The sequence below is a fragment of the Choristoneura fumiferana genome, chromosome 15 (assembly GCF_025370935.1).
Source record: "Choristoneura fumiferana chromosome 15, NRCan_CFum_1, whole genome shotgun sequence".
Classification (NCBI taxonomy): Eukaryota; Metazoa; Arthropoda; class Insecta; order Lepidoptera; family Tortricidae; genus Choristoneura; species Choristoneura fumiferana.
Genome location: NC_133486.1, coordinates 14817208 through 14842835, shown reverse-complemented (window position 1 = coordinate 14842835; position 25628 = coordinate 14817208). Strand labels below are relative to the sequence as shown.

At 37.1% G+C, this 25628-nt stretch overlaps 2 protein-coding genes across 2 annotated transcripts in view; both read left to right on the top strand.

Moving 5' to 3' along the window:
- Positions 1-2725: 2725 nt before the first annotated feature.
- Positions 2726-5384, top strand: LOC141435450 (endoplasmic reticulum-Golgi intermediate compartment protein 2-like). The gene has a single exon (XM_074098131.1). The coding sequence runs from the start codon at positions 2863-2865 to the stop codon at positions 4024-4026; it is 1164 nt and encodes a 387-aa protein (XP_073954232.1). The 5' UTR covers positions 2726-2862; the 3' UTR covers positions 4027-5384.
- A 1235-nt stretch (positions 5385-6619) lies between these two features.
- Positions 6620-25628, top strand: part of LOC141435821 (uncharacterized) — a 143794-nt gene continuing 124785 nt past the window's right edge. Inside the window, exon 1 of the mRNA XM_074098645.1 lies at positions 6620-7020. The gene's annotated coding sequence lies outside the window, so the exon portion shown is untranslated. The remainder of the gene's footprint in view (positions 7021-25628) is intronic.

The following is a 25628-nucleotide window of genomic DNA, read 5'->3' as shown; positions in this document are numbered from 1 at the left end:
CAGCTACCATAAGGTCGCGGGTGAGCAAAGAAATTCTTTTAGCTCATCAACTAACAATTATTTAACATTTAGAGTTTATTAACGATTACATAGGCACACAGGAAGACACTTTTTGAACGCCATGTGGGTAAAAGTTAAATTCACACGAGACAAAATGCAAAATTTTAACCAATATCTAATAGTTAGTCAACTGAGTTGGCAAAAAAATAAAAAGGTGAAATCATGACATACTTATGTGTTGCGAAACAAAATTTATGGGAGAATTATATTTAGAGAGCTTAAAAAAAGTATGCAGGTTGATATAGGTGTAATCATCCTCATTTTGGTAAATTGTCCCTTATAGTTATAATATGTGAAATTAAATCCTGAACTTAACGTATGGAAACCGCAAATTTGGTCCAACAAAGTTCGACAAATAGGTCAATGCATTATATTGTCCAGCACTGAGCATTTTTTTTTTGTTATTATGTTCTGCAATCAGTGCAATCACTTTTAGCAGATATGGTGCATGCTTCTCTCATTCAGAGTGCGTCCCCTAGCGAGGACATATCTACTCGTAATTCATTACTTCATAGAATGTCTTTTCTTTTAAGGCATTTAACGTAGTGGGTAACTGTGAGCTGTCGTGCAAGGGTATTGGAGTGGGTCTCGAGCTGTCCCCTGTATCTAGTCTTAATGCTAGTGATTTCTTCTCTCACTGTGGGCATTTCCAGATGTTCATGGATCTCAGTCACATACCAGGGAAACTTGCTGATTGTTCAGAGAATTACGTTCTGCATTCTCAGCATTTGCATGATGGAGGAGTTACAAGCAATACCCCACAGTTGAAGGCCGTACGTCCATACTGGTTTTAGGATTGTTTTGTATACTAGTAATTTACTGTTTGCTGTTTCGGCCGAGCAACCACTTGAAGCATTTATATTTAATATTTAGTTCATCTCATTTCTTCTTGATGATTCTTACTGAGCATGAAACACTAATTTTGGATTACAATTTAAATTTCACCCTGTAGTATTTTAAGTTGCATTGCAATTTACAGTACATCTGATTTTAATTTTCACAATCATTTATATTAATAAACGATAATAGTATTTCTAAGCACACAAGCTATCATGCCATTCCGATGGCATAATCAGATGACTAATCTTTATCAATATGATACCTAAAAACAAAACAATCCTTTCTTAATCACAAAAATAACAGTTACCCATTCATCGCATACTTCCATTTTCTGCATAAAGCAGACATAAAAAGCTAAGTACCTACAGCAATATGATGCATCCATTGTATACTTACATGGAAAAAACTGCAGCACACATAATTATAACATACCTACATCAGTTTTTGCAGCAATATCATGGCATTTACTGCCTTATAACGAACATGATAGGTACTTAGCAACTGCATTATTCAACATAACAGGTTACCAACAGAATCAAAAACAAAAGATCTAACACTGTAAAACTTAGTAGGCACAATAAGGATGATGAAATTGCTCAAATAATGGACTTAAAAAATGAAAATAAACATATTTACTTCCGGATCACCCACACAGGAGATCAGTTTGGACAACCATCTGTCACAACTCATGGTAGCTACAAAAATAGGGTTTGACTTAAAGTTTGTTTATGCAATGAAAAACACAAATAACACAAGCACAAGTGCACTAGAAACACACTGAATATAGACATTAGTAGTTTCCACTTCCACGTCCAGTCCAGTAATCCGCAAACTACGCCGATAAAAAGTCACTCAACTAGGAATTACTGATAAAAATTGACACACAGAAAAAACTGTTACAATCTGCCCACTATTGCTAAAAATAATTGTTTTTTTTTTTTATTTACTTGACTGTTGACTAACTTAATTAATTGGTACGTTTGATATATCATGCAGATCTAATTTATTTTACACCCATATCGAGAACTTTACCTGCGGGTCAGTTTCTTTGTGACATATACTGTAACAACAACCCATGACTGCGTTCTTCAGAGAGTCGAAGCATGAATGCAGTAGAGTATCCTCCTCGTCCGACTGCATAAATATTTGTGTTACTAACTTTTGTGGGTTAAAAATAGATAGTGAAACTTCTATTTCGTAGCGGTGTTCGTTCACACACAATGACAAAACGACACCATGACGTGAAACGTCAAATTCTAATAATAGACGTGTTTTTCTGAAGATAAACTGATAATAGCCCTCCAACAAAGAAATTCTTTATTTCTAGTAAGTGAAATATCTGAATGAATACCAAAAACATTTTTATAATTCGTTAATATGGAAATTTGCGAAACAGTTAACAGACAGGGCTACTACGAAACAAAACTCGAAACTCGAAGTTCGTATCGTACCGTCCCCCTCGCACTCGTATTAAATAGTATAAGTGACACAAACTTTGAGTTTCGTAGTAGCCCTGAAGCAATTTGTTTCGTTCAGAAATTAATCACGCGTTTATAAAGTTTGCTTTTTCGTTACTCTACTTTTCTGTCGCATATCTTGTGAGACGTTGAGAGATTAGCAGTTTTACTTTACTATGGCAGCACACTGACTTTACTGAAAGCGCAATAGCCTAACTAAAGTATCCACACAGAGTTTGAGTTTCGTTCGATTTGGCCAGGCCGGGCTCGGAATTAATCCACTGTGCTATTATTACAGAAATATATATTATTGTGCTAGCTTATTAGCATGCTTAGTAAATTTGATCCTTCTGTCACAAACCATTGCAATGTCAATGTCAGTCAAACTCGCTTGCTTGTTGGCTATCTATTGTCCAACCACTGTGCGTGCATTGCAAAATTTAGTTAAATAAGTTTTATTCTAAGTTTATTTATTACTCTTTTACTGAAAGTAAACGCAGAGAAAATGCTGAGATATAGAGGAAAAAAGAATGTGATTGACAAAGTAAAGGAACTGGACGCATTTTCAAAAATACCGGAAGAATACGTCGACAGTACTCCGGTTGGTGGAACGTTCTCTGTTATCACATTCTTCATTATAATGTGGTTAGTTTACAGCGAAGTAACATACTATTTTGATAGCAATTTGGTGTTTAAGTTTTCACCCGACACTGACATGGACGAGAAATTAAGGATAAACATCGATATAACTGTTGCAATGCCGTGTTCGAACTTAGGCGCCGATATTTTAGATTCTACGTCACAAAGCGTTTTTGGTTTTGGTGAATTAACTGAAGAAGATACTTGGTTCGAATTGACACAAGAGCAACAGGACTCTTTTGATGCTGTTAAATACTTAAATTCATATTTACGGGAAGAGTATCACTCTATTTGGCAGTTGCTGTGGAAAAAAGGGCATGGGTCGGTCCGTGCGACAGTGCCGGCTAGAAAAACGAAGCCAAATCGACGGCCAGATGCCTGCAGACTTCATGGTATCCTAATCCTTAACAAAGTTGCTGGCAACTTCCATATAACAGCAGGCAAAAGCTTGCACTTACCACGAGGCCACATACATTTAAACATGATGTTCGATGATACGCCGCAAAACTTCAGTCACAGGATAAACCGGTTCAGCTTTGGCAGTCCGGCCAATGGTATTATATACCCGTTAGAAGGAGATGAGAAACGAACTGACGAAGAAAACATGCTGTATCAGTATTTTGTTGAAGTTGTTCCCACTGATGTTGATACTGCATTTGAAAGGATCAAAACTTTCCAGTATTCTGTAAAAGAGCTAGAAAGACCGATCAGTCATTCAAAAGGGTCACATGGTGTTCCGGGGATATTCTTTAAATATGATATGGCAGCGTTGAAGATCAATGTTTATCAAGAAAGGGAGAATTTCCTCCAGTTTATGCTAAGACTGTTTTCTATCATAGGTGGTATTTACATCATTGTAGGTTTCATAACTACTATAGTTTTGTCTGTGAGAAACGCTTTTATTAAGAAAGCTGCCCCAACCTTGTTAAACCACAGGCATGTTTTAGATGCTAAACCTAGACCGATTCAAGTTAATCCATTATTAGTACAGTCAGATTTAAATGTTCCTTTAGATATAGTGAAACAATGATAGCGGACAATTATTAGACATAAGAGAATGTGCACTGAATTTGTATATAAGAGATTATTTTTATGAAAATGTTAATGTGAAACCCAGTTTTTTTTTTAATTTAAAAATTTAACCATTAAGCTCATGCTTGTTTCCCAGTAATCCAGTGAAACATACTAGTAGTAACACATGTTACAGTTACGAAGTAGCTGTTGCTCGTGACAATCTCCAAAGGATTTGCTTATCTTTCCTGCAGAAACTATGCAATTTTCCAGCTTCAAAACTTATATGTCTCTTTCAGGGTCTTAAACTATTTCTATATGAATTTAATCTTAAGTGGTTCAATGGTTTAAGCATGAAGGCACAGTGTTATTTTCTAATTCATAATATTAGTAAAGTATGTGCTTTGACTGTAATAGAAATCAACAAATGTCTATTAAATTTCTAATGTAGAATGAAACAAAGTATACATATTGAAAAAAAAATGTTTCAAGTCTGCATATTTCACAGTGCTGCATGAATGCCATGTTGCTGTGTTATCAGGACTTTATTATGGCTATCGTTAATTGCTAGAATAATAAAAATTTCCTTCAGGTGTTTATGATAATGGAAACATAGAAGCAATTAATTTTGCAGTATGTATAATTTCTTTGACATTCTACACTTCATTGACTTGTTATTGACATGAACTCGTATAAATGTCATGTTCGGCAATATTGTTTACTTGTGAACTGTTCCAATTTGTTTGTAGTCTACGTAATAATGATTTGATAAATTAATACTCAGGGTGAACCCTGAATTTCTGACTCATCATACTTAGAAAAACTGTCTGATAGTGACGTAAGTATAGTCAAGTGTAAAAATATGAACTTGTTCAAAGTTTCAAACATATGTACCAAAGACTCTTATTCCGACGCAATAAGGTCGTAGTAACATATTTTTGAGTGGTTCGAATAGATACTTATTGTTGCACTTGACTGTACGCTCAAACCAACTGAATCGTGACCCACTGCGGAACCTTTTCATGGAAAAAGTCATTGTGACATTGCTTTGCTTGACAAGAAAGAACACACATTGGGAATCGAACCCAGGTCCTCAGCATTCCGTGCTGCGTGCTATAACCCTACACCACTGCTGATACCCATTAAAGTAACAAAATTTGGAGTTGAAATAAAAAATACAAAGACTCCAAAAAATCAATCATAATTTCTATGGTGGGTCAGGAATCAAATTGTCCGATCATACTAGATATTAATTGGGACCTGAGACCTTATTGTCTAACACACTGAATCATAATCGTTTTCACCATTTCTTTCTGCCGCGTGGTTTAGGACGAGGATAGAAAGGAATGGTGAACGCCATCGCGAGCGTCCACATGTTATACATGGTCCATTCTGCGGCTAACTTTGCCGCCACATCAAAGACCACTCTACGCCAGGCTTTTATATTGCAATGCCTAAAATTAAACCTTAACACAATTGAAAGAAGGTTGCTTTTGCATTGAAGTATATATATAGGTCGTTGAACCTGCGGTGCGTATTATGTGTCGTTGGCGTCGAAAAGGTTAAGGAAGACATTTTGTGTATTTGTCACCCTTTCATGCTAATGTGCTAAATGCTAAACATTGGATCTTTGGAATGACACTTTTTTATCTCGATATTCCCCTCAGGGATTGGAAGTTGAACATACCTACATATAATAAAATAAATATCTTAAAATCTCTCTCTCTAGAGTTATCAAATATTTCACAAGTATTCTTTATGCAACGTAAATGAAGACCACAATTTAATTATTGGGAATTCCCATTGGAAATTAGTAAAATTTCGGAATTTCAATTCAACTGCCAAACCTAATCAAAATCTGTTAATGTAAGAGGAACTCGTAAGAAAGACAAGAAAAATATGAAAATTATTGTGCCACGTTTATTTTTTTAAATTATTCTGAGCTTTTGCATTTACTTAACTGAAATTATTTTTGAAAATTTAAAATTAATTTTGTATTTTTAATAGCTTGATATATTTTTAGTTTAAAAATCTATAAATTAATAAATTTGATTTGTATTATAATATGCGAATATAATGGATCTTTATTAAGTAGGTATACTTATTTAAACGTAAACATAATTTATTCATCCAATGTATTTTCTGTGTACCTATATATACTAATTTTATTTTGTATTGTTTGTGATTAATTTTGAAGTTTAAGTACTTTAAGTAAATATCGGATATGAAAGCACATAACGATTTGTTACCAGTTTTATAGGTACCATTTATCAATGAAATGAAAAGTAAATACATTTAAATGTGGGCCACCATATTCCGTCAATTATTTATTATTCACACCTTATGTCCTCAAACTAGTTTTAAGACCCAAATTATAGTTCCCAAGGCCATTATTAATTTGTTTAAAAAATACCACGTTGTTTGTTGTTTGTATTAAAGCCGAAACAATTGTTTAAACTTGTGGTTTAAACTTCCCCATAAATTTCGCATGCGGGGAGAAGGGCATTGGTAAACGGTTCCGAACGGCCGTCTCTGTCACCCCCGCATGCTCCGTGATCGTTCTGTCTTTTGCGCACGCTCAGTTTCTAGCCGGGCTTTTGCTTGCTGCCGCTTGCCATTGTCGCGTGTAGCCACTCGCGCGGCGACATCGCCTCTTAGTGAACGCCAGAGCGCATTCCAAAATCGAAAATCGCAACCGAAAAAGTTTTTAAACTTTCAAATATCGGTTATATCGGCCCTTCCTAACACAAAACACGTACCGAACGTGATAAACAGTGCAGTGTTTAAAGTGTAACATCCCAAGTGTTGTGAAGTGCGTCAACTTTTTTTTTGCGATCACATTTTACCGTTTCAATTGAACGTTACTGTTTCGTTCGATAAAAAGCGCGTTAAAGTCGCGTTCATCGCGAGAGGGCCGTATATGGTAAAGTTTATTCTCAGCGGTGAAAGTAGACCTTTGTTAGGTATAAGGACGTAGCAGGCAGCTAGCCCCAGCCGCACTGCAATTTGCGAGGTGAGTGGCGTTTTGGTTATTTTGCTTCGTTCTTAAACGTACAGTTATATCTGATGTTTTTATTGTGCGTTAAAATACCTACTTTTAAAATTGAGATACCGTTGTTTGACTTCGGTATCAACGGTGCAGATTATGTAAATAAGCAAATACGTATGAAGTGCTTACCTTGTGTGCAGTGTTTATTATTGCTTGATGGCTGTTTAATAAATGATAAGTACGCCTACAACCATTTTACAACCAGTTTACTACGCGAGCTTGACGGCTAGACTGTTGTGTAAATTAAATTAAAACGTTTTGATTTCCAAATTCGAATGTTTAACGTTTCGTTAAGTACATTTTTTTTATCGGCCTTCTCTTCTCATCTTAATTTGTCAATGGATTGTTCACAAGCATGGTGTTCTATTTTTAAACGACACGGTTTCGTTCAGAAATCCACATTATCGTTAACGACTACCAGCTGAACGTTCCAAACGATGGTGCCATTCATGCACCGGCGACTGTAGGTCAGTGCCCTGTACCCTACCTGTTGACTCGGCTGTTCCCTGTCAAGCCGGTTTGCTCGCCGCCGACGGTCAAACTGAAAAAAATATGTCAGGTTTCCGAACCGAACCGACATTGACTAGTAAATTGCCTGTTTTTGTACCACCATATTCGCTTCGGCGATTCTGCGTTATGTGAAAAGAAAAGACTCGCGAAACGCATGTCTATCAACTTAGTCATCTTAAGCTTGTTGGTAAATGTACATCACATGTAGATAGGTATGAAGATTCTTAATCCCACTCATTTTCAGGGATACCCCATTCTTAGATGACAAACTGTTTTAGTCCACAGATAAGTAACGATTTAGTGAAGTGAAACATGTAAAATGTAGAATGTTTTCTTCGCAACATAAAAGAGTAAGTAAAATGTTTCTCTTTCATCGCTCAAACATTTTGTTACAACCTTTTATAGCGTTCACCCTCACTAGCCCGAATATCATAAAAGCTAATTTCACTAGGCATACCAACGTTAGATATAATTTCCATTAGCCCTAATATCATGATACCTAAATTTGTATGTCCGAATTGATTACTAGACCTAAAGTTTTACATCCAAATGGTTACTTGTACTAAACATTAAATGCTCTAATCTACTAGGAAAGTAGTTGGATGGATGCCATTCAATATGTTGCTAAATTAAGGTGTTCCAATCAATACATTTTGCGAAAATTAATGTTTTAGCTTTTTGATGTTAGGGCTAGTGAATTTAGGTACTTAAATAAAATAAATAAATATCACGGGACAATTCACACCAATTGACCTAGTCCCAAAGTAAGCTTAGCAAAGCTTGTGTTATGGGTACTAAGCAACGGATAAATGTAATTATATAGATAGATACATACTTAAATACATAGTAAACACCCAAGACCCGAGAACAAACATTCGTATTTTTCATACAAATATCTGCCCCGATACGGGAATCGAACCCGGGACCTCAAGCTTCGTAGTCAGGTTCTCTAACCACTAGGCCATCTGGTCGTCTCAAAACGTAAATTTGGAATGCTAAAATTAGGCTAATGAATAGTTAGGAAAGTCAAAAATTCGGTTTTATTTTATTTTAGGGCTAGTGAAATTAAATATAACGTAAATTCCGAATGTTAAAATTAGGGCTAATGAATAGTTAGGAAAATTAAAAATTCGGCTTTTTCATTTTAGGGCTAATGAAATTAGTGGTAGTGAAAATAGAGTTAAAAAATTTCGGACTACCATAGGAGAACCCTTTTATAGTGATTAGTCAAGAAAGCGTCACAAAACCTCAACTTATGTTAATTTGCTTTTAATGAATGCTTTACCTAATTGTTTTTTAATAGCGGGTTTATCGACTTCCTTGGGTAATAATCGCTTATAATAGCTTACCTACTTGTTACTGAAAATATACCTACAGAATTATTTTACTATTTTTTATTACCTAGTACCTACCTACTTCAAAGTTCTTGCGATCATAACTTCAGTGCGATCGAAATGTCTACCTAGAAAGTTTTAACGAACACAGTAGGTATGTACCTACATCGTGAATATCACGTTCTATTTAACTTCCAACCCGTGTTTCGTTCAAAAACGTGTGTTCTTCTATTTAACTATGAAACCGACAAAAAACTTCGCCTGAACTAACAATTTTTTGTACTTCTCAATCTTCGACATTTGCAAAAACAAAATGTTCCATTGTCATTGGCCGCATGGAAAGAACTTCGAAAGTAAGATAGCTTTGAAACCAAGCAATGTAACTTGTTTCATGGACAAAAACGAGAGCTTGGGTATCTCTATTCCCTATGGAATTCTCAAGGGATGTCTCGCTAAGTGATGTACTGTACACGACGGGCCGTTAGTCTGTACTTTGTTTTTATTATTCAGACTGACATGTATTTGTCTGACACAATGTTCTTCGCAAGGGCTCTCGAAGAAGTCGTTGGCGAAAAGTTTTTAGCAATTGAAGTTAGAGAAAAGAAAGAATTAACAGCGTAATCATCGCAGGTGAGGAGTTCGATCACGTGTATGTTCCCAAAGAAGAAACTACCTATATATACCTATTCTTGATAGATTCGATTATAAAAACATAATTAGGTCAGGTGAACGCCATTAACATAAATCATAATAGGTACTCCCGGTCTTAATCGCTCCTATTTTTTGAACTTCATGAAATGACACCTACGCCTCTGAATAAAAAAGTTTTTAAGCTTATTCTCGAAAGAACCCCAACTCCTGTCCTAAAAACTTTTTTGGAAAAAATGTAAGTAGTCTTTGTATTTAAAGGCTCGTCCTCGTCACCGTTGTCTGAAGTCCTATTCGCCGTTACTCGCGTCAGTAGCATTAAGCTCAATTTAGCTCTACTGAAAAATTCAGCACTGTTCCTTGGAAGGCACTATTATTGTCGGCCTCTTAGGCTCGGCTCGGAGTAATGGCGATGTTCAGGTGACTTGAAGTTGCCTTACAAAGTAAGTCACTAGAGGTGGAAGCTAATGCAAGTACCTACTTTGATATTAGTTAAATAGATAAAGATAAGCATAATAGCAATCTGATTGCGATGAAAGAAGGTCTTGAGAGTTTTGGCATCGTTGTTTTGGTTGCAGCTGGCAGCATTTTCAAATAAAACCCATTATCTTAGTATTGTTGTTAGTGGCATAAAATGTCATCATTATCAGCTGGAAGACGTCCACTGCTGAACGAAGGCGTCCCCCTTAGAACGCCACAATTCACGACAACTCGCCATTTGCATCCACAATGCCCATAACTCTCACGATATTCCATCTAGTGGGAGACCTGCCAACGCTTCGTCTTCCGGTTCGTGGTCGCCAGAGTCGCCACTCGAGGACTTTCCCTTCCCAACGGTTATACATAATACTCTTCGAGCGATGTGGCCCATACATTGCCACTTCAAATTGCATATCCTTCGAGCAATGTTGATGACTTCATTTAGTTCTATCGCGTAAAGAAACAAAATTTTATGACAGTAACTTCTTAATTTCTATGTTTTGAACATACATACTGACATGTGAGATTTGAGATTAATGTCATTTTATGGTTTTACTCTACACAGTGCAGGTGACAACTGCTGTTGACGCTTTTTATTTAAAACACAGGATGCGGGTCGTGGTTAGAGAGGTAATACGACACTGCACTTGTCGGCTGAGACTGATCGATGGGATGCGTTGAATTTTACTATTTTAGTGCAAGAAAAATAAGCTTCCGTTGATGAGACTGACAGATGGTTAGACATGCTTAAGTCTAAATTTATCAAGGGACACAGATTTATGAGCAATAAGTCTCCGGTTTTAGACTGATTCGGAAATGGAACGACAGTCATTTGAAATAACGAGATTTTGTTTTGGAGGATCGTCTATGAGTTGTTGTTTTTATTCATATATAAGATCTTTCATGAAGATGAAGTTTCGTTATTAAGTTCAGCAGCAGTATATCACGTTGGATTTAAATTAGACAGCGACCTTGTATAACTTAGCCGAAGCTTCCGAACTTCCACACTCCTAAGCTAGTGAATCCAGCCCCAATTTTGAGCAAGTTATCATAACAATTTCATGCACTGAACTAACGCAAACAGCAGGTGTTTTATGTCCAACATGTGGTGTGAAACAATACGATTCACGCGAAATCGTACGTCACGACAATGGAATTCCTATCGAGCGGTATCAAACAATTCCTACCGAATACGTGACATATCTGAGGTCGTTTATTGGTGGTCTTCCGTCATTTTCTTTCCTTTTCATTGTTACGATCGGCATTCCATATATGTGGATATGGATAATGCTTTATAATCATAAAGGATGTGCTGCCATTATTATCTCTGTCAATTACTTCAAGTTATTATTTAAGTTGTAAATAGTTTCTTTACTTTATTACGCTCTGCTTTGTGTGTTCTAACTTTTGATACGTAAAGGTTAGCAACTAGAAACTATTAAAGGTTAGCGCTTAATAGTTGATGGTTCAAAATACAAACGTTGCATACGTTAGTTCATTTTAGTTTGTCAAATGCAGATGTTCTAAATAGCGAGACTGGATTAGATTTTGCATTGCTTGTTTATAACTTACCATTTCACTTGTCAGTACTGCATACAATTTTCACACGCGAATCAATTAACTACGAATAATTAATTAGCTTCTAGGGATGATGAATTCTAATATTTATTACCACAACACAAGGCATGTACAAGTCCATTTTTCAAGGCTGTCTGCAGTCTATAGTGAAAACTCTTTATATAATGGAACAGAGAAATCGTGCATTTGCAAGTACGGTGCTGCGGTGAATTTAAATTTTTACAATTGCGTTACCTAATACATACTATTAGTGGCTGTTTATGGACATGAATTTCTTTTTATTTAATTAATTCCAAATTTGAAGACACATAATACCGTTAAACAGCCATTCTTAACTTCAAACCGTGGTTTCCTAACATGCGGTTGAAGTCGATGTTTTTGAAACTGAACTCAATCGTATTCGTATCGTAATAGTAATGCTGGCATAACTACCGGTACCGGATCTGTCGTTGTTATGGAGGTTGACATGACATTTAGGAAGCTAAATGATGTTTTGTTATTACATAAGCGTGAGATTCGCTGGCGATATGGTTGATGAATGTAGCGTAACGGTAATGAAGATGGTAGTTTTCGACTGTCACAAGGTTATGTATTTGCGTAAAAAGAAAAAGCATAACCCTCCTTCGGGAAGTCGGGTAAAAAGTGACATGTCATGACTCGATGATCCTCATATAAAATATGATCTTAGGCCTTTTAATATATCGGCATCATGATGCCTAAAAACTTGTTATAAAACGAAGTTAAATATGCCTTGGAGAAACACCAAATTTAGTGTTTCAGCAATCTTAATAAAATATCTATATAGTGCAACGTTCATCTTATTTTCTTTAACAATGGCATTTATGCGTAAACAATTTACATTAGGTACTTAACTTACTCACATTCACATAGTATGTAACTTTTTACTCAAGTAGCGGGTATTTCTAGGGTACCGAAGAAATTTACGTGTACGGAAGGGAGATAAATCAGAAAACTCCGCGACACCCTTTATTGAAACATCTACACCATGATTTATGACCTCGAAAAGCGACTTTAGCACCTTTTACGCCTAAAAATTTATTTAATAAGTTTTATACCTTGGAATGTGTGTGATGTTTTATTCGTCAGAAAAATCTGCACGCTCACCATCTAAAGGCTTTCTTTTGTTTGAACAAACTGATGTACAGTCACCAGCATAAATATCTGACATAACAAAGCGTGCATTAATATCTGATATTCTGATACGACTCTATTTCTAGGGCCGGTAGGACGTGTTAGATATTTTTGCACGCTCCGCTGTGCCAGATATTAATGAAGAACTGTACTAATAAAATAACACCGGAACTGTTTACCAAAAGTTAAAATTACGTTTAGACGTTTTCCTGGTGGATCAAGTGAGTTCGTACATTTACATTTGTGGATTTTTATGTCGAAAACAAACATTTGTTTTTGTCGGGAATTCGGTGTCCGTAGCTCACAGAATTCCGTGAAACTGTCCAAGCTAAATCACATTTATGATCTACCAAAATACAACATTACTTGATTGGATGTGACAACATTGCCGTACCCAAAATGTTCTTTGATTTTAAATTTGTTCCAATGTCACCAGGGACATAACTATCCCCGTATCAGCTAGCTATCAAACCCCCCAGCTATCCCGAACCCATATAAGCAACTATACTTGGTTTGTTTGGATAGGTATTTAACTAAATGTAAACCAACTTCAGCTGCCAGATTTGGTATATTCAAGGTTTTTAATACATTTTACTTATCTATCATTGTAATATAAACTAGACTAGTGTATTTCAATACAGAAATGGAAATGTTTAGATGTTTAATGGGGGAATTTCAATATTTAAGACACCGATTGACGTTGTTTTGTTTACATTTAGTTAAATATCTATCTAAACCAAGTATAGATGGAAAGGTCAAAAAATCAGAAAATCACTGACACCAGTCCCCTATAGGTATCCAGATTTAAGTGTCAACTCTAAGAAAAATAATATTACTGTTAGGATCTGACTAGAACTGAAATTTGAAATTCGGATCGTCTGGATCTCCAATGCCACAAACGCAAACTACAGCTAATTTTGACTCCCAGTTATTCACTCCTAATGGCATTCATAAAATGTTAAGTGTTATAAAGAATGTAATGGTACTTTCACTCATTCGTTATTAACCAAAGGAAGTTCAGAACTCGCCTATTGCATTTCTTATCCAGAACTATTTCTAGAAACCCCTGCTCCTATTTCCGGGCACTCGTTATACCAGTTAGGTCTCGAACAACTTTTTTAATAACCCCTGTGCGTGCTCCTAACAACAATAAGCCGGGCTTGAGCACTTGAAACAAAACACTGCCGACATGCATGCTTCACATCTGCTTACTTATGTTTAAATAACTATTGTTCAAAGGCAAATACTGACTTGGTTCTCCATGATTCGATAATAAGAACAGAAAAAAGCTTTATGCTACATTGAGCCCACCTATATACATGAAAACAATAATATGCGTGTATGCTGTTTTCTACAATAACAATACATACATATATCAAACTTGCAAAATGAGAAGACGCGTCATGTGACCAGTCAGCGTTTATAGTTTTGGTGGAAACTTAAACAATACCTGTTATTAATCGAGAAACAATGTCAAAAACTACATTGCAGTGATCGTGTACATACATATTATCTTCTTCTTCTTCCCATTCCTCTCCTATCGGAGGTTCGACAACATCATAGCGATTCTGATTTTGAAGGCCGCTGCTCTAAACAAAGACGTGGTACTGCTGTTGAACCAGTCTCGTAAATTCTTCAGCCACGAGTGTCTTCTCCTACCCACGCTTCTCTTCCCAGCAATCTTCCCCTAGATAATAAGCTGGAGAACTGTACTGTACTGTACTTGGCGTTTCTCATCACGTGCCCAAAGTAACACAACTTTCTTTGCTTGATGGTCTTTAGAAGCTCAAGGTGCTTGCCCATTCTTTGCAATACTGCCACGTTGGTTACTTTTGTGCGGCGGTAAACCCACATTTCGAAGGCCATTGAGTTTTTTTGACATCTTTATACCAGTCTCCTAAATACTTCCCTTAGAAGGCTACCATGTCGCAAGGTCAAACATATAAAACTTATATTAGAAGGTATGTTCACGTAATCAAATATTTACATATTTTAGATACAAACTGCCTAGAGTTATGAACTGTATCGCATAAGGAATGACCCACAAATACAAATGCCTACTATGCCCGATACCACATGGTGACCTCATTGCCAAGTGTTGATGACCTATTCGACGAAATGTGCTGATTACATAACAAGACACGGCTGTTATTGACTGACAGATGATTTATTGTTCCAAGATATGCAGAATGTGACCCTGATAATCGAGAGATAAATGAAAGGATGTCCAATTTTAAAGAAACTCTTTTCTTATGTCGATATCTTCTCAAGATTCGGCACGTAGTTTAGGTGGCACGTTCACGAAAATTATTGGAGATCAACTTAATGTATTGTGTATCTCATTGGTAAAGTTATTTCAAGAAGCTTCTGATTCATCGGTTGAATATATTCTAGTATTTTCTTAATTTGTTTTACATCTCAACATGTCTAAATTATGGTCTATACAAATACAATACGAGAATTATTTTTTATTCGGTGCCTGAGAGCGAATTGGCGGTCCATGAAATTATTTCCCTCGGGCTGGAAATCCCTCGGTTCTTGCGATTTTTCCTCGACACTCGGCTGAGAAAATCGAAATATGGGAGACAGTTCTTGCCCGCAACTTTGCCTGCATCTCCCGAGTCTTTTGCATTTAAACACAATAAAAAGTATACACAAAATAAAGTATTTTTATTTTATTATTTTTTGATGATGATTTTTTCTAGTAGTTCCAGCGTTTACCTCTACATACATATAAAGTGTGACACGTTTTTTCGTAAAAATCTATAAGTATTGACATTGACACTAAAACATTTACGACTAACTGAACTACATTATTGGACAAATCGGATTACAGATGTGTTTTCGTAGGAATATTCCAACATGATCAACTTTGTGCTCGGTTTGCCGTCTACGCACTAGTTCGAAATATTTCTTTACTAGCTTTTGCCCGCGGCTTCGCCTGGGTGGAATTCGATTATCGCGCGCTGTTTCCTGGGTAACTGTGCATTTTTCCGCGATAAAAAGTAGCCTATGTCACACTCTGGCCCATAAACTATCGCTATGCCAAAAATCACGTCGATCCGTCGCTCAGTTTCGACGTGAAAGACGGATAAACATACAAACACAGAAACACACACTTTCGCATTTATAATATTAATATGGGATATTGATTGATAGCTATTCTGCCCCGCTGCTGAGCAAAGACCTCCCCCCCCTACTTCCACTGCTCTCTGTCCACTGCATACAAGGGCATCTCCGAGAAGTAGTCCAGTTCATAACGCCATCGCCGTCTAGGTCTGCCAGGCCGCCTTTTCGAGTTGTTGGGTGTCCACTAAAAATATATTGTCTTTATAATACTAAAATTTGTTCACTACTATTTCTGATTGTGTCGGTAATATTCTGAAAAACAAAGCCAGTTTGATATCCCAGTGTTTGACATGCATGCCCAAGAAATGATACTGTAGTCATCTCCATTGCTAATGGCATAAATTAATGATTACAACTATATTGGGACAGTGACCAACACTCGGACATCTACATTTCCCACTCAACAGAGAATTCAACAATTACATCATCATTACAATATTGTATGTGAGGTAATTAATCTCTATGTATTTGTCTGAATTACATACCCAGGTCTGAATATTCATATGATGAGACCCAAATAATTTAACCGGCAATACCCGCATGTACTATTATTCAGGCTCACGCTGTCACGCTTCCATCAGTCGTATTAAAAAAAGATACGGTGAAATAAGGCGGGCAAATATATTTTGATGCCAACCCGTAAAGTTCAGGGTTCATGGGATCAGTCCCCAATTTATCCTGGATGTGAATAAAATATCAACAGACGACACCCCGGGCTTTGCGGTTGCTATTAGTTAAGTGAGGTTGTGTTATTGTGGCAGGCACTGAAAGGTGTAGATTTGTTACCGAACTCGTCATTTATGAACCGATTTGAAAAAAAAAATTGCGTTTGTCTAGGAATGTCTTCAATTAGGTCCCATAAGCACCAAATCAGGATCATACTTATCTTATACTTATAGGCTTTAAGCAATTTAGGCTCCTCGTAATGCATATATGGTAAAACGGGTGGAGAACCAGAACTACTCAATAATGAACGTCTCTGCATCGGAAAACGCAATCTTTCGTAAAAGGTGACGAGCAGTTGCTATTAGACTATTGTATCTTAGATTATTTACACTAAAAAGCGTGAAAAAAAATATAACAAAAAAAATTACCGACTACAAAAAACCATGAAAATAATTTTCTACCAGTCTGACTGAAGTCGGTCGGTGCTTCAGCACGAGCCAGCAGGAGTGGACCTATAGTCATCTACCTCACCTACGCACTTTATATTGGGCTTCAATCACTCCTGCTGGCTCGTGCTAAGGCACCGACCAACTTCAGTCAGACTGGTAGAAAATTATTTTCATGGTTTTTTGTAGTCGGTTCAATTTTTTGCTATAAAATTTTTTTGAAACTTCGGATGTAGACGAGTTTGATGTACGAAATCAGGATGTAGAAAAAAAAATTAAACTATTTGTTTCTATACTTACGTTTTTTTTTTAATTCTACTGGATGGCAAACGAGCAAGTGGGTCTCCTGATGGTAAGAGATCACCACCGCCCATAGACACCTGCAACACCAAGGGGATTGCAGATGCGTTGCCAACCTAGAGGCCTAAGATAGGATACCTCAAGTGCCAGTAATTTCACCGGCTGTCTTACTCTCCACGCCGAAACACAACATTGCAAGCACTGCTGTTTTACGGCAGGATTAGCGAGCAAGATGGTGGTAGCAATCCGGGCGGACCTTGCACAAGGCCCTACCACCTGCAAAATGTTTCTTTTGCGTCGGTTTTTTTTATACATAATTTGTCATGTTTAAATCGCCATCCAAGGCAAATTCTAATTAATTTAATATATGAGCGACGAAATAGTCTGCCATCGGTTCGAAAAAATCTCTGCTAAGGAAAAATAGGCAAAAAAGTCAACGAGGCACCTTTAACTATAATAATAATAATAAAATGTATTTATTCAGATAACTAGGATCCATTATTTTTGTTAGTATTACTTAGGTACATCATATCATAGGTCATACATATGTTAAGTACATTACATGGTGTTAGTCAAATGTATGATGTAGATGTACGATGTGCTTACCCTAGTGTTAGTGAAACATAAGCAAATAAAGAAAAATAAAATATATTTTTAAAACAATTCCATATAAAATCAAAGGTACAATGTCATTTAATTACATGCTATTACTATTTAAAGCCAGATCTCACCAATGCGGATTGGAATTATTTCCAAACGTCCCTGTCCATGACATGATATAATATCATCAACATAAAATCATCTTCAGTCAATTCAATTTGTCAGAAATGTCCAATAACATTATCCGTAAGATCTAAAACAGTATTCTCCATTTCCAATTCTTGGTTATGTTTGATCGGTTCTTGGTTATATCCCTCGGGAATGTTCGGGCCAATAAGTATTGGTCTTAACTTGGAGAAATTTATAACATTCGCAGTCGTAAAAATATGCCCATTCCGAAAATTTGCTGGCTAAAAAGTATTTTGGTTAGCAAATCTTAAATTTATCAAGTTGAGCTACCTGTTGTCGTTTGTGAAAAAACTTGTTCACACAAAACGTTGAATTAGTTAGTTCTAAATACATTTCTCTGAATAAACTGAATCATGCGCTTATGAACGGCATGACAATTTGTCGGGTTTTTTGAGGCAATTATCACCTTAGTTGAGGTGACGACATGATTCTAGTGTAGAATCTGCGAAGAAATTTAATGGTCTATTACTTGTATTGTATGTATTACTTATACTGTTACTTATTCTGTGGGTCTATGTGAAGTTCCCAAACCGTACTGGGCGTGAGAGTTACGGTCCAAGCCCTCTCACTCTAAGAGGAGGTCTGTGCTCTGCAGAGAGAATAAAGGCTGAGATTACTAGCAGTGTTTATCGTCCAATAAAAGCTTTCAAAAACACCTGTAGATGTAAAACAATGTGCGATACATTACTATTGTAACAATGGCATTATCTTTCACAAAAAAAAACTAGAAATGTCCATGAGTTTACCAAGGGCATTATCTTCGAACATCGTACAAAGATGCAATAACTATAAAGGTTTATATCTACCTCCATTCCAAGTTATCTGGGCCAAGGTCAGATGCGCGGCGCGGGTAATCCTGGACCATGTTTATTTGAGAAACTGCGTTATTAGCCAAGACATCAAGGGACATTAATATTTCCTTGAAATTCAATGAACTGCCCCTAATTTGTATTGTGGATATCTTTATAATGTCTCTGACGTGTAGTGTAGGTATCTGCTGACTGCTCAAAAGTTTGATGTATTTAAATTACTGACTTTTGCCCGCTACTCCGTCTACGCAAAATGCGTTTATCGCAATCCCACAGGAACTACGCTTTTATTTTCGTACATAATGTAAATATAATACATATAATAATAATAATAAGTAATGTAATATATGATATGATACTTGATACGACACGATATTTTCTTTCTTAACCTACTGGAAGGCAAAATAGAATGAAAACGAGGTAGAGGAAGACCAAGATTGACCTATTTTAACCAGGTGAAGGAAAGGGTGGGCGTCTTGTCGTATCAGGAAGTCAAACAGAGACAAGAGCATAGCTCTTAAATTTAAGAAGAAGAAGGAGACATAATATAAATAAGTTCACAGTCATTGTCAAAGGTTAAATTGTAAAAATCACATGATGAGTAAGTACAGTCGAACCATTTGATTCTTGACCCGCAATAGAAAGTTATCATAGTAAGTGTCTTAAATAAATTCTCTTGTCAAGCAAAGCAATGTCACAGTGACTTTTTCCATGAAAAGGTTCCACAGTGGCTCACAATTCAGTTGGTTCGAGTGTGCATTGACGTAACACGAGAGAGGCATAAAAAAACCTTTTTAACGTTTTCCTGCTAAATATGAGTGGATTAAAAACATAATTAACCATTTTTCTTAAATTTTACTTATTTTTCACAGTAAGAGTTAGACCACTATTATCTTACATAAATGAACTTCATTTGATCTGTTTGCTTCCTTAAAATTAACGCAAATCAAAAATAACACGTATAGACAAAGACCATGATTCATTCTGATTTTCCCAGGAACAAATAACACAGGATGAGTCACACGCAGCTTGTTCCCGTAATAAGATTACTTCTCCAGGACTTAGCGGGATGGCGGGTCCGGAAATGATCCTGGGTGTTATCTGGATCATTTTTGCGGGTAAATTCGGGTTTGTTAATGTTGATAGGGGGTATTTCTACTTTTGGGCGACAAGAAAAGGCCTTTTTGTGGCCATGCCGAGATATTACTTTCATAGTGTATTCTGTCGATGTATGATTCTATGAATCCCATCCCAATGCCTTAAGTCGGTGTAAATCAGTCAATTCTTTCGTGGGTTAGTTGGGATTCTATAAACAAAACTCGAGCGAGGTATCAGCGCTGCGCTCGAATTTTAAACATAATTTTACCAGTTTGCTCGTAAGCATTGTACCTAATACTAAGTTTACATGACCTTAGTACTTTTTGTCATTACATTGACATACTTTTCAGGTGGTAGGACCCTGTGCAAGCTCCGCCCGGATTGCTACCACCATCTTGCTCGCTAATCCTGCCTGGCGTGGAGAGTAAGACAGCCGGTGAAATTACTTGCACGTGAGGTATCCCATCTTAGGCCTCTAGGTTGGCAACGCGTCTGCAATACCCCTGGTGATGCAGATGTTTATGAGTGGTGGTGATCACTTACAAACAGGAGACCCACTTGCTCGTTTGCCATCCAGTCGAATAAATAAAAAATACTTTATGCATGGCCCCCTAGTGTGAGTCTTCCAGTAAATTTATATTGTTAACACCCTTAACTGTATCGAATGATGATAGCAAAGATTCTATGCCATGGGGCAACTGCAAAGGGTCATTTCAGAGTGCATTTGACAAGCCCCAGTCTGAAGATAAGTTAACGATTTGTCATCCACAGATAGAGAGAGATTAAAAAGTAATGGCTGAACGCTTGTTCGAAGTGGTTTTGCGTTTGTCATTGGAGTCGCAAATCCGCCTGTAGCAAGCCGGAGCAAAAGTAATGATAGTGACTCACTCGACTCGATCGTAGGCTGTGATACCATTGTAACTCGATTGGATATCGTTCTAATCGAAATACTTTGCAGTTTTAACTTATAATTGGTTCTTCTGGCATGTTATTGGGTCAATGAAGGTTTCTTGACAGGCGGAATATCACTGGTCCCAAAGGAAGACCAGCGCCGTTCGCGAGACCGGCAGATTGCTGATTTGGGACCATTACGTGACATGCATAGGTAACTATTTTATTTTTATTTTTTTAATCATACTTCTAATTTTTGTCACGAATAAATTTGTCCGTTTGACGTGACGGTCTTGGTTGCGCATGCGCATGTTGCGGTTTGCTCGTTTATTTATTTAATCAATCACAAACTTGACACAAATATGTGTTAGACAATACGGCCTCTGATTTATGCACCAAACTGAGTCTCGCAAACTGTCAAAATTTGTACATATTTACAAAATGTTTCGAGAGCGCTTGTCACTGCTTAAACTTAAACAGAGTCCTCTCCCCTCCACACTGCTATCAGTGGATGTGTGTGTGTGTGTGTGTGTGTGTGTGTGTGTGTGTGTGTGTGTGTGTGTGTGTGTGTGTGTGTGTGTGTGTGTGTGTCTTGGCATTTCGACAGTTCGACATCTAGTTGTCCCAGTCCCACGCCAAAATTTACAAAGACAAACACAACAATTAGACAAGACAAAAGACACAAGTCAGTGTTTTTTCTCAAGCGATAATGCGACTTTCAATAGTGCCACTGTAACAGATACACACCCTTGTCGCGAATAGATATTCTGAGCTGTCGTGAACGTGTGACTCCTAATATATAGTGCTTACTGTGTGTGCCACATGCCATGAGGACTGCATTCTACGACATTATCGCCACTACGTCAGCCACGAATTGTAAATAGTGCAATCTGCCATTCATTACCGTTAGCGTCTGTTGTTTGGTCACATTGTTACGGCAACTGCCAAAGTATAGACCTACGCTATATGTATTACCTGTTGAATGCTTTGACAATTGGCGTGACAATGTGGGAAACGTTTACATAACTACAGAAAATTGCCACAGAAAATAATATCGTAAAACGACTGCCCTGACAAATGTCAATTAGTGGTAAAATTGTACCTTTTTTTATTAGTATGCTTCCTTGGTATACAAAGTGTCACACGCAATAATAATTGTTGGCATGGCAACACTGACCATGCAGGTAGTGCTATGTGGCTAAGTGGTGGGAGGAAGGGAGGAGTTTTTAAACTTTTTCAGAACGTGGCTCCCCTTGTTTTGTAAAATCGGCAGCAATCGGGCATAGTTTCCTTGCTGTACCCAAGACAAAAATTCTATTTCACTAGGTTAGGTACTTACTATGTTTTATTGCAGTCACACACAATTCAACATCGTAAGCGTCATAGAAGATTGGTATTACAGAAGCTAGGTGTTAAATTTTCATTTTACTTTTAAGATCAGACTTAGAAAGAAAGAAAGAAAGAAAATACATTTATTCGGAAAAGTAACAAACTTGAACGATTACAGTTACAATTCACGAAACGGATCCACCTCAGCATAATGCCGGCTCAGGAGCTAGCGCTGGTCTTCCGGTGGGACCGTGAGGCCGTCATTGCAAGCTGCGCGCACGACCGGACCGTGTCTATTGTGAACGCGACCGTTTAAAGTCAGCGCTACCAACACAAGCATGTCATGTGCATGACATTGACAACTGACACGTCCAACCATACGCTCAGCAAGCAAGACGAAAAACAAACACTTAGATTACTTTTTGTCAGCCGGAGTTTCGTCTAGCCATTTCATTTAACGGCCAGTGTTACTCAGCATGAGTTACTAGCTTCTTATTTTAAACTATGAAGTGTTCGTTCGCCCGCCATAAATCCCAAGACGGTTTCAAAAATAGAACGTTATTGATCGCGACTAGAAATAACGTTATTGCATTATTTTTCCACAACGCCATCTTTGATCGGAAACTGAGATTGGAAATCTGTAGATGAAAGATTAATGTACGTTGCTACATTGCTGTTGGCAGTTTTAATATTAGAAGTTTACCAGAATGCTCCAAAGCGTGACGATAAAGGCGCTAAACTATGTGGGTAATTAATGTACCAAACGCTGCAGTATTAATGAAGAAATGACTTGATTCATGATACTGATACTCCGCAAAATTATGTTCAGTTTAAAATATATTTACAGATTTGTTTTTGTATTCATGTAATGAAATAATTATTTAACAAAAATAATTATTTATTTAATGAAATAATTATTTGGTCCATAGGGGAAGTAATATGTAAATATTAAGCACGAAAACAAGTGAACACTACTCGAAGTCGAATACAGATGTGTAGTGTGCATCCTACGTATGTAATATACTTATAATATACATAGCTTACGAGGCGTGGAAATGTGAAGATGTGAGTGGAGTCCCTAAAACGATCACGTTACTCGGTATCCTAGACGCCGTATCTCAGGAATATCTGAGTTAGGAATAGTAAATCTTTCTCGTATTTTCGGGGTGAAGATGAATCTAAAGAAGCAATTTGTTTTTACAGCAGTCCTTTTATTAGGAGAGCACACTGTAGAGCACACTAGAGGTACGAAAAAGAAAACTAAATGCGATCAAATAAGAATAATGTATAGTGCATTTAAAATGAGGGCTATCGCGTATGAATTCGCCGCTAAAGGCGCTAGTGTAGCGAGAGGTTTCAGAAGTATATCAGATGTCACTGTTTTTCGGGGAGCTACGTCGGTTTATTTAAGTATAATTAGAATAATTTTGTAGATATTTTGCAATACTTGAAATGAATTATGGCAAATATGCGTTACGGGGCAATGAATATCTGTGTTTTGAGACAGTTTTGTTGTTTTTCCGAACAAAACGGGACTACGCAACACTGGCATGCTCGATAATTTTGGTTTTCAGGTCCGTAACAACAAACTAACCACTATACTTCAAACAGGACCTTTGTCTACAGTGGCGCCAACGGTGAGCGCCAAAACGTTAGCCCTCATTGTCTTACTTGCCAGCTATAAAAAAACTTGCCAATTGCGAGTCGCACTTATGCAAGTTCTTTCAAATTCGCAGGTCTACACTGTAGAAGTTTGATTTTTCCACTGTTTCAAGAGATAGCAGATCTGAGTGTTTTATATATCATACAAAGATGCATATCAGATGGTTCTTGCCGCGTTCGGAATTTTTCCACGCTTCAACCACGATCGATGGAGCGTTAAACAATTAGAGAGTTTACTTTACTCGTAACATCGGTCGGGTCCTAATTAGGGATGGTAATCGATGGTGAAATAATTGATTAATTGATAATCGATTATTTTAACTGTGTCGATTTCAATTAATCGATTAAGGGCGCTCATAGTATCGATTAGTCGATTAATCGAATCGATATCGAACATTCCTACGGTGTTGCCAGGTGTACCGCTTTTCCGCGTTTTACACCGCCTTTTATTAGGAGGTACGGCATACTAGGTGCGAAATTCAAACTTTTTACAGTTTAAATGTGTTTAAAGTTGGGTGACACTATTTCCCGGCCGTAAAATACTGACATGGAAATACCGACCCGATATTTCGTGTACACGCCCATAGAAACTCTTGTCAGTTTGACACCCATTTTATTTCACTTTAATAAAAATAAAAAAATAAAATCGTAAAATATCGATTAATCGGTGTAAAATTATCGATTTACATGGATTAATCGATTAATCGATTCGATATCGAACATCCCTAGGTCCTAAACAATACAAATCACGATTAGATTAAAGCTGCGTTTCCACCACAGAAGTTGCGAGAATATGTTTTTCATGAACCAATAGAAACGCTTAATTTACCTATTCTCGCTGCTCAGCTGTTTCCACAAGAGCTGTGCTGTGCGAGGACAGGTAAATGAAACGCTTCTATTGGTTCATGAAAAACATATTCCTCGCAACACATCCTCGGACATCTTTGGTGGAAACTATTGTTCCAAGTTATCATAGTGAGCAGAATTTGTGGCCAGGCCACGAAAGTAATTATAACAGTAATATATTACTTTACATTATTTCTAAGCAGCTACTAGTCGTAAATCATGTTAATAAAATTATAATATATTAACTGTATTTGCCTCTAGTACATCACGCAGATGTAAAATGTAATCTAATGTAAAAATTAACACCTCGATGCTCTATCTCTTTCGCACGCCACTCGTCCCCTTTCACTTCGCTCCAATTAGCTAAGAATACAAAGTTAACTTTGCCGCTGGATAAATTTGTAACCAATGTAACTGCATATTAAATTTGCGAGCTTGTTTATAGGTGAAGCTATTCGCAACTGTGTAGGTAAGTTGGTGTTTTTGCACTGTGCGTATGGGAAGATCGAAGTAGCTGTAAATGTTGGAATATTGAGGTTACGATTATTTTTATTTTATTAAGGTGATTACAGTACAGTATAAACAATTAACTTAAGAGACGAAGCAAATCACACCAAAATGGTGCACTTAGATCTAGAAAAAATCTCGATAATTATGGATAGATGATTAGGTACCTATGGCAAAATCTAAAACTAAAGTGTAACCTAAAGGAGTGGCCACACTGCTGCTCACAATACGCAAACGGCGCGGAATCGCAGTGACGTGCCGTAAACGTCACGACTTTTGGTAAAGAGCATGCGGTAAAGTCCTGTCATTTACGGCACGTCACTGCGATTCCGCACCGTTTCCGCAGCGATGTGGAAAGCATGCAATAAAAACAGTGCATCACTACGATTCCGTTCCGT

Coding starts and splice junctions, on each gene's coding strand:
- LOC141435450 (XM_074098131.1), top strand. CDS start 2,863: ATGCTGAGATATAGAGGAAAAAAGAATGTGATTGACAAAGTAAAGGAA.